The sequence below is a fragment of the Artemia franciscana genome, chromosome 1, assembly GCF_032884065.1.
Source record: "Artemia franciscana chromosome 1, ASM3288406v1, whole genome shotgun sequence".
Lineage (NCBI taxonomy): Eukaryota > Metazoa > Arthropoda > Branchiopoda > Anostraca > Artemiidae > Artemia > Artemia franciscana.
The window spans coordinates 53162506-53176058 of NC_088863.1; the positions used below are offsets into that span (position 1 = coordinate 53162506).

General features: G+C 35.8%; 1 protein-coding gene across 1 annotated transcript in view; it reads left to right on the top strand.

Annotated features, from left to right (window-relative positions):
• The window catches only part of LOC136031337 (phosphatidylinositol 4,5-bisphosphate 3-kinase catalytic subunit alpha isoform-like), a 226435-nt gene that overhangs the window by 103969 nt on the left and 108913 nt on the right, over positions 1-13553 (top strand). The window contains exon 10 of the mRNA XM_065710827.1: positions 6734-6940. Coding sequence (XP_065566899.1) covers positions 6734-6940 — 207 coding nt within the window. The remainder of the gene's footprint in view (positions 1-6733; positions 6941-13553) is intronic.

Consider the following 13553-nt stretch of genomic DNA (forward strand, 5'->3'; position numbering starts at 1 on the left):
TATTAAAAAAAAAAACAATGAAAAAATAAATATGAAAAAGTTTTTTCAACTGAAAGTAAGGAGCAGCATTAAAACTTAAAACGAACAGAAATTATTTTCCATATAAGGGGTTTACCTCCTAGTTATATCTCACTCTTTACGCTAAAGTATTTTTAGAAATTTCAACTATTTATTCTACGGTCTTTGTGATTCAGGGGTCATTCTTAAGGAATTGGGACAAAATTAAAGCTTTTGTGTAAAGAGTGAGGTACTGACGTGGGGGTGAACCCCCTTAAATACATAATAAAAACACACGAATACAGAAGTTCGTTACATAAGCTAATTTTTAAGTTACGTATATCTTTTACTAATAAAAACGTTCTTAAGAAATTAAAAGTTCTAGTTGCCTTTTTAAGTAACCAAAAATTGGAGGGCAACTAGGCCTCCTCCCTCGCTCCTTTTTTGCTCAACATCATTCGATCAGAACTATGAGAAAACCTTTTAGCCAATAAAATAAATATGCAAATTTCATTTAATATTCATCGTCGAAGAGCCAAAATCAAAATATGCATCAATTGAAAAACGATCAGAAATTAAATTTAAAAAAAAACAAGTTTTTTTTAACTGAAAGTTAGGAGCAACATTAAAACTTTAAAACGAACAGAAATTACTTCATAATTCCTGCGAAGTAACGCTAAAGATTGACTCTTTCTCTCAACTCTACTTTTTAAAACAGTAAAAAACTTTAGCTTAAAGAGCTGGGCGTCAATGAGGGAGCAACCCCTTTCAAATACCAAGTAATTTCTGTTCGTTTTAAGCTTTAATGTTGCTCCTTACTTTCAGTAAAAACAAAACTTGTTTTTTGTTTAATTCGTTTAAACTTGGGAAGGGTCTAGTCCTTATGCAAACGGTGAAAAATCCTGGATGGTACGCTATAATTAAATATGAAATACAAATTAAACCCTGTTTATATGAAAATATAGAAAGTTTCCTACGTGGTGCTATCATTGTAATGCCTCTATTCATTATCATTATGTTTGGAGACTTTTATTCTAAATTTATTCTAAATTGGAAGGATAGACCTTTACTTGGAATTATTATTGTAATTACTGTGTATTTCTGACTGAACGGACATCTACATAGAATAGCTGGAATAAATAGAAGACGCCAAGGTAGAAATAGGGTATTATTATTGCAAGACTAATGCACGGTGTCGTAGGAGCAGGGATGGGTATCCTATCTTAGTCTAAGAAGTTTTCTCGCTCAATTTTTATCTTCTATTTATTTGGTGGGCGAAGTAAAATTAGCTCCAGAATGGCTAATTAAGACTTTGATATATTGACGTCTCAGGTTAGAACTCTAAGACTCTAAAGTTTATAATTTCTCCTTTTTCTTAGTCTGGTGGGGGTAGCAATTCATGGTAGTTTCTCTTGAAAACGGACTTGGCCATTTTCTCTTCTCATTTTTCAGATATATTCTCTGGTACCAACCTGACTCTTATACATGATAATGAAAGATGGTAATAAGCTTACCTATGCTATGGATGTCAGCTGATTGATATATTCAAACAATAATTTCGACAGGACCTGTGCCTGTTACCGTCAGGTTCAAATTCAAGTTTCTTTGAACCAGAAATTCGAATTTGAACCTGATGATGACAGACACTGATGATGAAATTATCGTTTGGATAAATCAATCACCTGACATCCATAGCTTAGTTAAGCTTATTACCATCTATCATTATCATTTTTCAGAGCAATGAAATAACATAGACCATATTCTATGCCATACCACGCTTATACTAGCACCAACCAAGTCTTTTTTCAAAAACACTTTTTGAAAAAAAGATTTTTTTTCGCAGATCTGCGATCTGCTATAAAGAAAAGGCGAGTGAATATAAAAAGTTACAAACAAGGTTACTTCACTAAGTAAACGCCTTGACGGTTGAGGCGTTTGTATTATCTTTGACCGTTCTTTCTGACACCCTATTCATAAAATTACTTTAAAAAAAGTTTGCAATGAAAATGTAAAAGCCATATCAGGACTTAAAATGAGCAGAAATTATGTCCTATAGTCATTCAAATTAAAAATGGCAAAAATCCTTATTAGACAATGAATACAACCTACTACGAACAGAAATTAAATTAAGTAATCAGACTAATGTTTATAATCCTTATGGAACTTCTGATATGTAATTTTTCCGATCTTCCAAGATTTTAGTTTATCATAAAAAGACCAAAAATTTGCTATCGTCCTATAACTGACTCAGTTCTATCCATCTTCTGTAGTCCTTCAGAGATCTTGAATATTGGTTGAAAGTCGTTGAGAGAACGGGCAATTTTCCTATATTTTGATTTAGTTTAGATAGACCCTCCTTAAGGGTAAATTATAAGCAAAATCATGATTGTGCATCGGTGAATGGATAGACCTAGTATTTACAAATCCAATGATGTAAGTATACAGCCTTTTCGGTGGAAGGCACAGCTGGTGGCTTTGGGCAAAATTGCTTGTTTCAGACTGAACCTTCAACCTACAGATAACAGACACTAATAGAGATGAGCTGATTAATCCTAAAATGTGTAAAAATTATACTCAGCTCAAATTCAAACCGAACAATAATTACTACATGGAGTTTGGCTTCTCTCTAAATACCTTCTTTTAGACCCCAGCTCTTGCATAAACTCTCTTCTCTCTTATTCCAAGGTTAAAGTATGTTGTCGCTAATATTCCTAGCTGCATTCCTAGCTTCCTTCATTGAGACGTTTTCTGACATTTTGCAAACCATTTTCAAAATTATTCCGACTATTTTCTATGACCTTTTAAAATTTAAAATGGTTGTGGCCTAAAGAACAACTTGTGTCCCACGAGGGCAGTCACGGACTATTAGCTTATTTCCATAAAGGGATTAAGTTGGCTAATGACCTGAAAATAACTTCCCTGGGACCTCAAGCTGAATGCTGGCTTTTGGCTAAAGTCGACTCATTTTAGTATTAGGCCCATGGTTTTCTGAACTTAAAGATGATCTGATATCAATAAGAGCAGACGTCATACAAAATCGATATCATACTTTTTATTATATCATTTTATATTATATCAATTATTTGCCTCACATTATATATTCAAACCTTTAAATATTATGCTACTATGTTGCAACCAATAATAAATAACACAGCTAGGGAAAGATTATTTACACAAAATAGTCTGCCATAAAATAGCGAATTCAGGGAGAATTATCTATTAATTAGAATCTTAATTCTGTGTCAGCTACTAGGCTATAATTTCGTCGACGGATGCCACTCTTCAGTGTTACTTTCCAGTGTTGTGTCCAGTTACGGCTCTGGTAAGCCAAATCTGTGAAAGGTTTGACATGATACCACTATGATTCCACGCAAGCCGAGTGTCAGTTACTAGGCTATAATTTCGTCGACGGATGCCACTCTTCAGTGTTACCCTCCAGTGTTGTATCCAGTTACGGCTCTGGTAAGCCAAATCTGTGAAAGGTTTGACATGATACCACTATGATTCCACGCAAGCCGAGTGTCAGTTACTAGGCTATAATTCCGTCGACGGATGCCACTCTTCAGTGTTACCCTCCAGTGTTGTATCCAGTTACGGCTCTGGTAAGCCAAATCTGTGAAAGGTTTGACATGATACCACTATGATTCCACGCAAGCCGAGTGTCAGTTACTAGGCTATAATTTCGTCGACGGATGCCACTCTTCAGTGTTACCCTCCAGTGTTGTATCCAGTTACGGCTCTTGTAAGCCAATTCTGTGAAAGGTTTGACATGATACCACTATGATTCCACGCAAGCCGAGTGTCAGTTACTAGGCTATAATTTCGTCGACGGATGCCACTCTTCAGTGTTACCCTCCAGTTTTGTATCCAGTTACGGCTCTGGTACGCCAAATCTGTGAAAGGTTTGACATGATACCACCATGATTCCACGCAAGCCGAGTGTCAGTTACTAGGCTATAATTCCGTCGACGGATGCCACTCTTCAGTGTTACCCTCCAGTGTTGTATCCAGTTACGGCTCTGGTAAGCCAAATCTGTGAAAGGTTTGACATGATACCCCTATGATTCCACGCAAGCCGAGTGTCAGTTACTAGGCTATAATTTCGTCGACGGATGCCACTCTTCAGTGTTACCCTCCAGTGTTGTATCCAGTTACGGCTCTGGTAAGCCAAATCTGTGAAAGGTTTGACATGATACCACTATGATTCCACGCAAGCCGACTGTCAGTTACTAGGCTATAATTCCGTCGACGGATGCCACTCTTCAGTGTTACCCTCCAGTGTTGTATCCAGTTACGGCTCTGGTAAGCCAAATCTGTGAAAGGTTTGACATGATACCACTATGATTCCATGCAAGCCGAGTGTCAGTTACTAGGCTATAATTCCGTCGACGGATGCCACTCTTCAGTGTTACCCTCCAGCGTTGTTTCCAGTTACGGCTCTAGTAAGCCAAATTCGTGAAATGTTCAACAGGATGTCATTATGATTCCATTCGAGCGTTTTTTTTCCTTCCGAGGATGAGGGTAGGGCATGGAAATTGTTTCGGACAAGTGTTAATCATAAATTATCATTGATTGGTAACACAAAACTATGTCAAAGCACCAAAACCGTACCGGGCTTTTATGCCTAGGTTATCAAACAGTTCGTGGTAACAAACTGTAGTAAAAAGCGACCCGGCTCAATAGTAACCAAAAACTCTAAAAAATGGAATTTTGATACCAATAGCTACATCAAAAGAATCACATTTTAGTGCTAATTTTAAATATACAAATTTCATCAAGTTTAGTTATACTCATCAAAAGTTACGAGCCTGAGAAAATTTGCCTTTTTTTTAGAAAATAGGGGGAAACACCCCCGAAAAGTCATAGAATCTTAACGAAAATCACACCATCAGATTCAGCGTATCCGAGAACCCTAATGTAAAAGTTTCAAGCTCCTATCTACAAAAATGTGGAATTTTGTATTTTTTGCCAGAAGGCAGATCACGGATGCGTGTTTATTTTTTATTTTGTTTTTGTTTTGTTTTTTCCAGGGGTGATCGTGTCAACCCAGTGGTCCTAGAATGTTGCGAGAGGGCTCATTCTAACGGAAATGAAATTTTCTAGTTCCCGTTTTAAGTGACCAAAAAAATTGGAGGGCACCTAGGCCCCCTCCCACGCTAATTATTTTCCCAAAGTCAACGGATCAAAATTCTGAGATAGCCATTTTATTTAGCGTAGTCGAAAAGCTTATAACTATGTCTTTGGGGACCACTTACTCCCCCACAGTCCCCGTGGGAGGGGCTACAAGTTACAAACTATGACCAGTGCTTACATATAGTAATGGTTATTGGGAAGTGTACAGACGTTTTCAGGGGGATTTTTTGGTTGGTCGGAGGGGTTGAAAAGAGGGGGATATGTTGGGAGAACTTTCCATCGAGGAATTTGTCATGGGGGAAGAAAATTTCCATGAAGGGAGCACAGGATTTTCTAGCATTATTTAAAAAAAAACAATGAAAAAATAAATATGAACAATTTTTTTCAGCTGGAAGTAAGGAGCAGCATTAAAACTTAAAACGAACAGAGAGTATTACGCATATGAGGGGCTCACCTCTTACTAATACTTTGCTCTTTACGCTAAAGTATTTTTAGTAATTTCAACTATTTATTCTACATCTTTTGTGATTCAGGGGTCATTCTTAATGAATTGGGACAAAATTTAAGCTTTAGTGTAAAGAGCGAGGTACTGACGAGGGGATGAACCCCTTCATATATGTAATAAAAACATGAGAATACAAAATTTCGTTACGTAAGCTAGTTTATAAGTTACGTATATCTATTACTAATAAAAACATTCGAAAAAAATTAAAAGTTCTAGTTGTCTTTTTAAGTAATCAAAAAATCGGAGGGCAACAAGGCTTCCTCCCCCACTCCTTTTTTTCTCAAATCATTCGATCAAAACTATGAGAATCCCATTTAGCCCCCCCCCCCCCAAAATGCAAATTTCGTTTTAATTATTCCTCTGCGGAGAGCCAAAACATTCATTGATTCAAAAACGTTCGGAAATTGAATATATATAAAAAAAAAAAAAAAAAAAAGTTTCTTTAACTGAAAGTAAGGAGCGACATTAAAACTTCGTATACTTCGTATATGAAAGGGGCTGATTCCTCATCAACGTCCCGCTCTTTACGCTAAAGTTTTTTACTGTTTTAAAAAGTAGAATTGAGAGAAAGAGTCAAACTTTTGCGTAAAGAGCGGGGCGTTGATGAGGAAGCAGTCCCTTTTGTATACGAAGTAATTTCTGTTCGTTTTAAGTTTTAATGTCGCTCGTTACTTTCAGTTAAAAAAAATTGTTTTTTTATATTTAATCCCGGTCAGGACAGATAATTCTAGTGCTAGTAGTTGTTATAATGTATTTTTTTCTTTGCTTATTTCGGCATTCGTAGTCAAATTGACCTTCGACCGGTTCAAACAGGATAAACAATTGTCATTTTACAGACTTTCTTTAACAGTTCAAAGTAAGCAATTGAGCTTGGTACGTATTTCTTTATTACAGCAATTTTTTAGTATTTAACATTTGAGTTTTTTCCACTAAATTTGTTCGGATAGCGTTTTTCATCCTATCGTTCGATGGAAAAGGGAAATTTGGCAGATAATTTTGTGTTCAGGTTGCTTAAAAAAACAAACTACTTTATGCTCTTCATTCAAGTAATCTAAACAAAGAAATCTAATTTGTTTTTTTCTTTCTTGTTATTTTTAGAGCAATGAAAATAGTATAGACAAAGACTTTGAGAAGGCAATTGCAGATATTCAGGAGATAATCAAGAGAGATCCTTTAAGTGAGCTGTCGGAGCAAGAGATAGATCTTTTATGGCATTACAGGAAAGAATGCTGTAGTTTGATTCCTGGCTCCCTTGCCAAACTTCTCGACGCAGTTAAATGGAATAGCAGGGATGAAGTTTCCCAGGTTGCCAGGGCTACTAATAAGCTCTTTTTTTATATCATTAATCGTGGATATTGTTTTTTAGTATTGTTTTTCTGTGCTTTACGTAAGTCTTTTTCATAGTTATGAAATCTCTTGGGTTATTCCCTTCCAGAATAAGTATTTTTTTTGTGCATGCTCTAATTATTTTTGCTCTGATTTCTGTTGATTCTGAGAAAGAAAAATTATCTATCTCTTTCTCTCTTTCTTATGCTTGTACCCACTGAGATCTTTTGTTTACATATGTTTGATTGAACTACATAACCTCAGTTCTTTTGCGTTATTTTGAGTAGTTTTTAAATTAGGCAGGTCCTTGCATTGCGTCGTTACGTTGTCTGCACCTGCAACATACTCTACCAGAATCTTAAAAAACATTCATGGCTCAACCAGCATGGTTGTGCTAGTTTAAAAAGGGTTACATGAATTTTCTGGAAGTGTGATAATCACATCCTATCCTCAAATTAAATGAGATCATAAATCAAATATATACCTTATATGCCTAAAATAGCGAAATTTACGAATCTCGAAATTTAACGAAATTTATATCTCGCTTTCGGTAAGTCGTTTGACACCCCCCTTCTTGTCCGTTTCTTTCGCATCCTGGCAAAAGTTAAACAATCCTGCGTCTTGTCACTACTACTCTTCGTATTGTAGCTAATTAGAGACGGCATCTAACTGAATTCTACCATCCACTGACAGCAGAGGTTAACCAACAAATTTATCGGTGATAAAACTGGTCAGCCTCGTGTGACAGATGTAAAAAGAATTTGCCGATGGAGATACTTTGGCCATATACTATGTATGGACTATCCCTGGCGACCGAATGCAGCGCTCTACTGGCAACCATCAGGTAGACGCTGCAGAGGCATACCCAAAAACATCATGCACAAGACATACCAGATAGATCTTATTAACCTAAGCACCTCAATCCAGCCTCATTGTGAGGATATACTGACAGCAGCACACTTATGGAAAGATTAGTGGCTCCTTCTTGATGTTTTGGTTGCTTCTGTAGGCACAGGTGGATGTAAGCTGTAAGATAAGGATTTGTTAACATGTATACATAATCAAGTTGAGCATACATTCCAGAATATTCAGTCCTTTCAGTTGTTTTCTCCCAAATCTTTTCCGGATGTTATGTGTTTTCAACACCACAATTGTTTTCTACATCATTCTTATTTCTTGGTTCTTATGAAGAAATATCTATCATAACAAAATCTTTACATTTTAATTGGCAGAAAATACATATAATCAGAATTCTCGAAGTCGCCTTTAATTTAGTCAACATCTTTTCTCTATGTTTCGTTTTATTCAAAATAATATGCTCATAGATTATTCATTTTCTGTGTCTTTCCGTATTCTAAGTATTCTGATATCAAAGTTTTTTTTTTGTCAACGAAGATTCGTGAACATCTGTCTGAAACATTCTGGAATCTTAAAAGTTTTTTTTTTCTCTATACTCGATCTTGCTGTATAAACTTAATTAGGGGAGAGCGGGGATATTTTAAGACTGAAATTAAATATTTGTCAAATTGAGAAACCTATACATGACACTTAAGGGGGTGATTAAGTGAACTGATGGAACTCGAAAATCCCATGTTAAATTGAAAATTTATATTTAAAAAGTACTCAAGTATTCATTGGCAGAAGATGCCGCTTTTAATATCAGGCCATAGCTTCTTGAAGATGCTACAAAATGTTTGAAAGGATTTTGTTCTATTTCCTCTAATTGCTTAGAAATCTTAGAAAATGTCTAGGTATTTTTCACAAGTGTACTCTATGAAGGATATTGCTTTTGGAACAAAATTGGTACTATCATGTGCAGAAGACAATAACCTATAAGATGACTGGAACCATTTTTTGATGTATTTTCCTGTTTTCTAACAGTCCCCTAGAATATTTTCAGCTACCTGAAATTTTTACAAGTCGGTTGCCATAAAGAATCGTTTCAGATCGCCGATAATAACCCCTAGAGACGAAAATGACAAGCTGGAATAATCAGCTGCTTGTTAATAGTGTGAAATTTTCATAAATTATTTCAATGCAATGAAGAAACATAGAAATGAGAAATAGTCAGGAGCCTTCAGGAAAGTTATGCACACAAAGCCGAAATCATGGGGAAAATTAAATCAAAGCGAGGTATGGAACTGCGAAACTGCGAGAAATTTGGGGATAGGCTAGTGGATAAAGAACCGAAAAGAGTCTAAGGCGGACTATTGCATGGAAGTTGGAAAGAATGGACTGGTCAACCCCAAACGAGGCCACGACTACTTTTACCAAGTACAATCAGTCAGCTTGAATGTGCTCAGCTATATACTTGCTTTTTCATGATTTTTACCCAGAAAGACTTCTACATTGAAAAGATAGACCGCAATCCAGGCTTTTGGACCGAAAAGATTTTTCCCAAGCTGAAAGGATTCTTCATTGATGCTTTGATCCCAAAGTTCCACAGGGGGTTCCAATACAAGAGCCGTACTTATAAGATTAATCGTCTAGTACCGGTAACAGGAAAATTCATTTTCCTTACATTCTATCCTTCTTTGTAGTTACATACTTAATTGTATTGTCATTTGAAATAAAATACCTTTGTTTATATTGCTTGTCCTCCAACTTTATCAAACAGTTCGTAGTAACGAACTGTAGTAAAGAGCAACCCGGCTCAATAGTAACCGAAACTCTAAAAAATGGAATTTTGGTACCAATAGCTACATCAAAAGAATCGCATTTTAATGCTGATTTTAAATATATTAAATAAAAAAACAAGTTTTTTCAACTGAAAGTAAGGAGCGACATTAAAACTTAAAACGAACAGAAAATACTTCGTATATAAAAGGGGCTGCTTCTTCATCAACGCCCCGCTCTTTACGCTAAAGTTTGACTCTTTCTCCCAACTCTTCTTTTTAAAACAGTAAAAAACTTTAGCGTAAAGAGCGGGGCGTTGATGAGGAAGCAGCCCCTTTTATATACGAAGTAATTTGTGTCCGTTTTAAGTTTTAATGTCGCTCCTTACTTTCAGTTGAAAAAACTTGTTTTTTTATTTAATTTCTGAATGTTTTTGAATAAATGCATGTTTTGATTTTGGCTCTCCGCAGAGTAATAATTGAAACAAAATTTGAATTTTTTTTTTTTTTTGCTGAATGGCTTACTCATAATTTTGATCGAATGATTTTGGGAAAAAAGAGCGGGGGAGGAAGCCTAGTTGCCCTCCAATTTTTTGGTTAATAAAAAAAGGCAACTAGAAATTTAATTTATTATGAATGGTTTTATAAGTAAAAGATATACGTAACTTATAAACTAGCTTACGTGAAGAATTTTTTATTCTCATATTTTTATTACACATATGAGAGGGTTCACCCCGTCGTCAGTACCTCTCTCTTTACACTAAATCTTAAATTTTGGCCCAATTAATTAAGAATGACCCCTGAATCACAAAAGCCGTAGAATAAATAGTTGACATTACTAAAAATACTTTAGCGTAAAGAGCGAGGTATTAGGAGGAGGTGAGCCCCTCATATGGGTAATAATTTCTGTTCGTTTTAAGTTTTGATGCTGCTCCTTACTTCCAGCTGAAAAAAAACTTTTTCATATATATTTTTTCATTGTTTTTTTTTTTAATAATGTTAGTAAATCCTGCGCTCCCTTCATGGAAATTTTCTTCCCCCATGACCAAGTCCTCGATGGAAAGTTCCCCCAGTATATCCCCCTCTTTTCGACCCCTCTCCCCGACCAAAAAATTCTCCTGAAAACACCTGTACACTTCCCAATAACCATTACTATATGTAAGCACTGGTCAAAGTTTTTAACTTGTAACCCCTCCCACGGAGACTATGGAGGAGTAAGTCGTCTCCAAAGACATAGTTATAAGGTTTTTCGACTACGTTGAATAAAATGGCTATCTCAGAATTTTGATCCGTTGACTTCGGGAAAATAATTAGCGTGGGAGGGCGCCTAGGTGCCCTCCAATTTTTTTGGTCGCTTAAAAAGGGCACTAGAACTTTTTATTTCCGTTTGAATGAGCCCTCTCGCAACATTCTAGGACAATTTGGTGGATACGATCACCCCTGGAAAAAAAACAAAACAAAAAAAAAACAAATATACACGCATCCGTGATCTGCCTAAAAGTCATAGAACACTACTGTAGAAATTTCAAGCTCCTATCTGCAAAAATGTGGAATTTTGTATTTTTTGTCAGAAGGCAGATCACAGATGCGTGTTTATTTGTTTTTTTTTTTTTTCAGGGGTGATCGTATCAACCCAGTGGCCCTAGAATGCTGCAAAAGGGCTCATTCTAGCGGAAATGAAAAGTTATAGTGCCTTTTTTAAGTGACCAAAATCTCGGAGGGCACCTAGGCCCCCGTCCCACGCTAATTATTTTTCCAAAGTAACCGGATCAAAATTCTGAGATAGCCATTTTATTCAGCGTAGTCGGAAATCCTTATAACTAAATCCTTATAAGTGTACAGACGTCTTCAGGGGCGTTTTCATTTGGTCTGGGGCAGGGTTGAGAAGAGAGGGATATACTGGGGAAACTTTTCATGGAGGAAGAAAATTTCCATGAAGGGAGCGCAGGATTTCCTACTATTATTAAAAAAAAAACAATGAAAAAATAAATATGACAAAGTTTTTTCAACTGAAAGTGAGGAGCAGCATTAAAACTTAAAAGGAACAGAAATTATTACGCATATGAGGGGCTCACCTCCTCCTAATACCTCGCTCTCTACACTAAAGTATTTTTAGAATTTCAACTATTTATTCTACGGCTTTTGTAATTCAGGGGTCATTCTTAAGAAATCGGGACAAAATTTAAGCTCTAGTGTGAAGAGGGAGGTACTGTTGAGGGGGTGAGCCCCCCTCATATATGTAATAAAAATGTGAGAATACAGAAGTTCCTTACGTAAGCTAATTTGTAAGTTACGTATGTCTTTAACTAGTAAAATTTATTTTTACTAATAATTTTACTAATAAAAAAATTCGTAAGAAATTAAAAGTTCTAGTTGCCTTTTCAGGTAACCAAATAATCGGAGAGCAACTATACCTCCTTCCCCGCTCCTATTTTTTTCTCAAAATCGTTTGATCAAAACTATGAGAAACCCATTTAGCCAAAAAAATAATTACCCAAATTTCGTTTTAATTATTCATCTGTGGAGAGCATAAATCAAAACATGCATTGATTAAAAAACGTTAAGAAATTAAATTAAATAAAAACAAGTGTTTTTAACTGAAAGTAAGGAGTGACATTAAAACATAAAACGAACAGAAATTACTTCATATATGAAAGCGGCTGTCTCCTCATCAATGCCCCGGTCTTCACGCTAAAGTCTGACTCTTCCTCTTAACTCTATTTTTTAAAACAGTAAAAAACTTCAGCGTAAAGAGCGGGGCGTTCATGAGGAAGCAGTCCCTTTCATATACGAAGTAATTTCTGTTCGTCTTAAGTTTTAATGTCACTCCTTACTTTCAGTTTTATTTTTTTTTTTAATTTAATTTGTAAGAAAACTTTGGTTTTCTAAGAATCCTCGAAGAAAGCTTTCAACTAAGTTCGCTGTTTAGTTTCGAATTAATGAAATGAGGTATTTTAAATAGCCTATCCCTAGGAAATAAAGTGGAAAAAACAATAAATTTTAAAATGCATTCCATGCATGCCGTCACAGTTGCATATACATGGGCATTTTGTACTTGAGAATGATAGTGCTCTTTTGCTCATTTTCTAATCTCCCTTGGTCGGTAACCAAGCTTTGCAAGACACTGTCAAATATATTATTATTTCTCGGCTGAAGCATCTCACCAAAGGAAGCTGTCAATCAAAACCTTTGACAAGACTTGATAATTGGTGCTATTTGAAGTTTTGACAATCGACGATCTCTAGAGAATTAAAAGACAGAAGGGTAACCTTACTTCAATTCTGAAGCTCGATGTTTTCAAGTTCACTTAAGGGGGTGATTAAGTGAACTGATGGAACTCGAAAATCCCATGTTAAATTGAAAATTTATATTTAAAAAGTACTCAAGTATTCATTGGCGGAAGATGCCGCATTTAATATCAGGCCATAGCTTCTTGAAGATGCTACAAAATGTTTGAAAGGATTTTGTTCTATTTCCTCTAATTGCTTAGAAATCTTAGAAAATGTCTAGGGATTTTTCACAAGTGTACTCTATGAAGGATATTGCTTTTGGAACAAAATTGGTACTATCATGTGCAGAAGACAATAACCTATAAGATGATTGGAACCATTTTTTGATGTATTTTCCTGTTTTCTAACAGTCCCCTAGAATATTTTCAGCTACCTGAAATTTTTACAAGTCGGTTGCCATAAAGAATCGTTTCAGATCGCCGATAATAACCCCTAGAGACGAAAATGACAAGCTGGAATAATCAGCTGCTTGTCAATAGTGTGAAATTTTCATAAATTATTTCAATGCAATGAAGAAACATAGAAATGAGAAATAGTCAGGAGCCTTCAGGAAAGTTATGCACACAAAGCCGAAATCATGGGGAAAATTAAATCAAAGCGAGGTATGGAACTGCGAAACTGCGAGAAATTTGGGGATAGGCTAGTGGATAAAGAACCGAAAAGAGTCTAAGGCGGACTATTGCATGG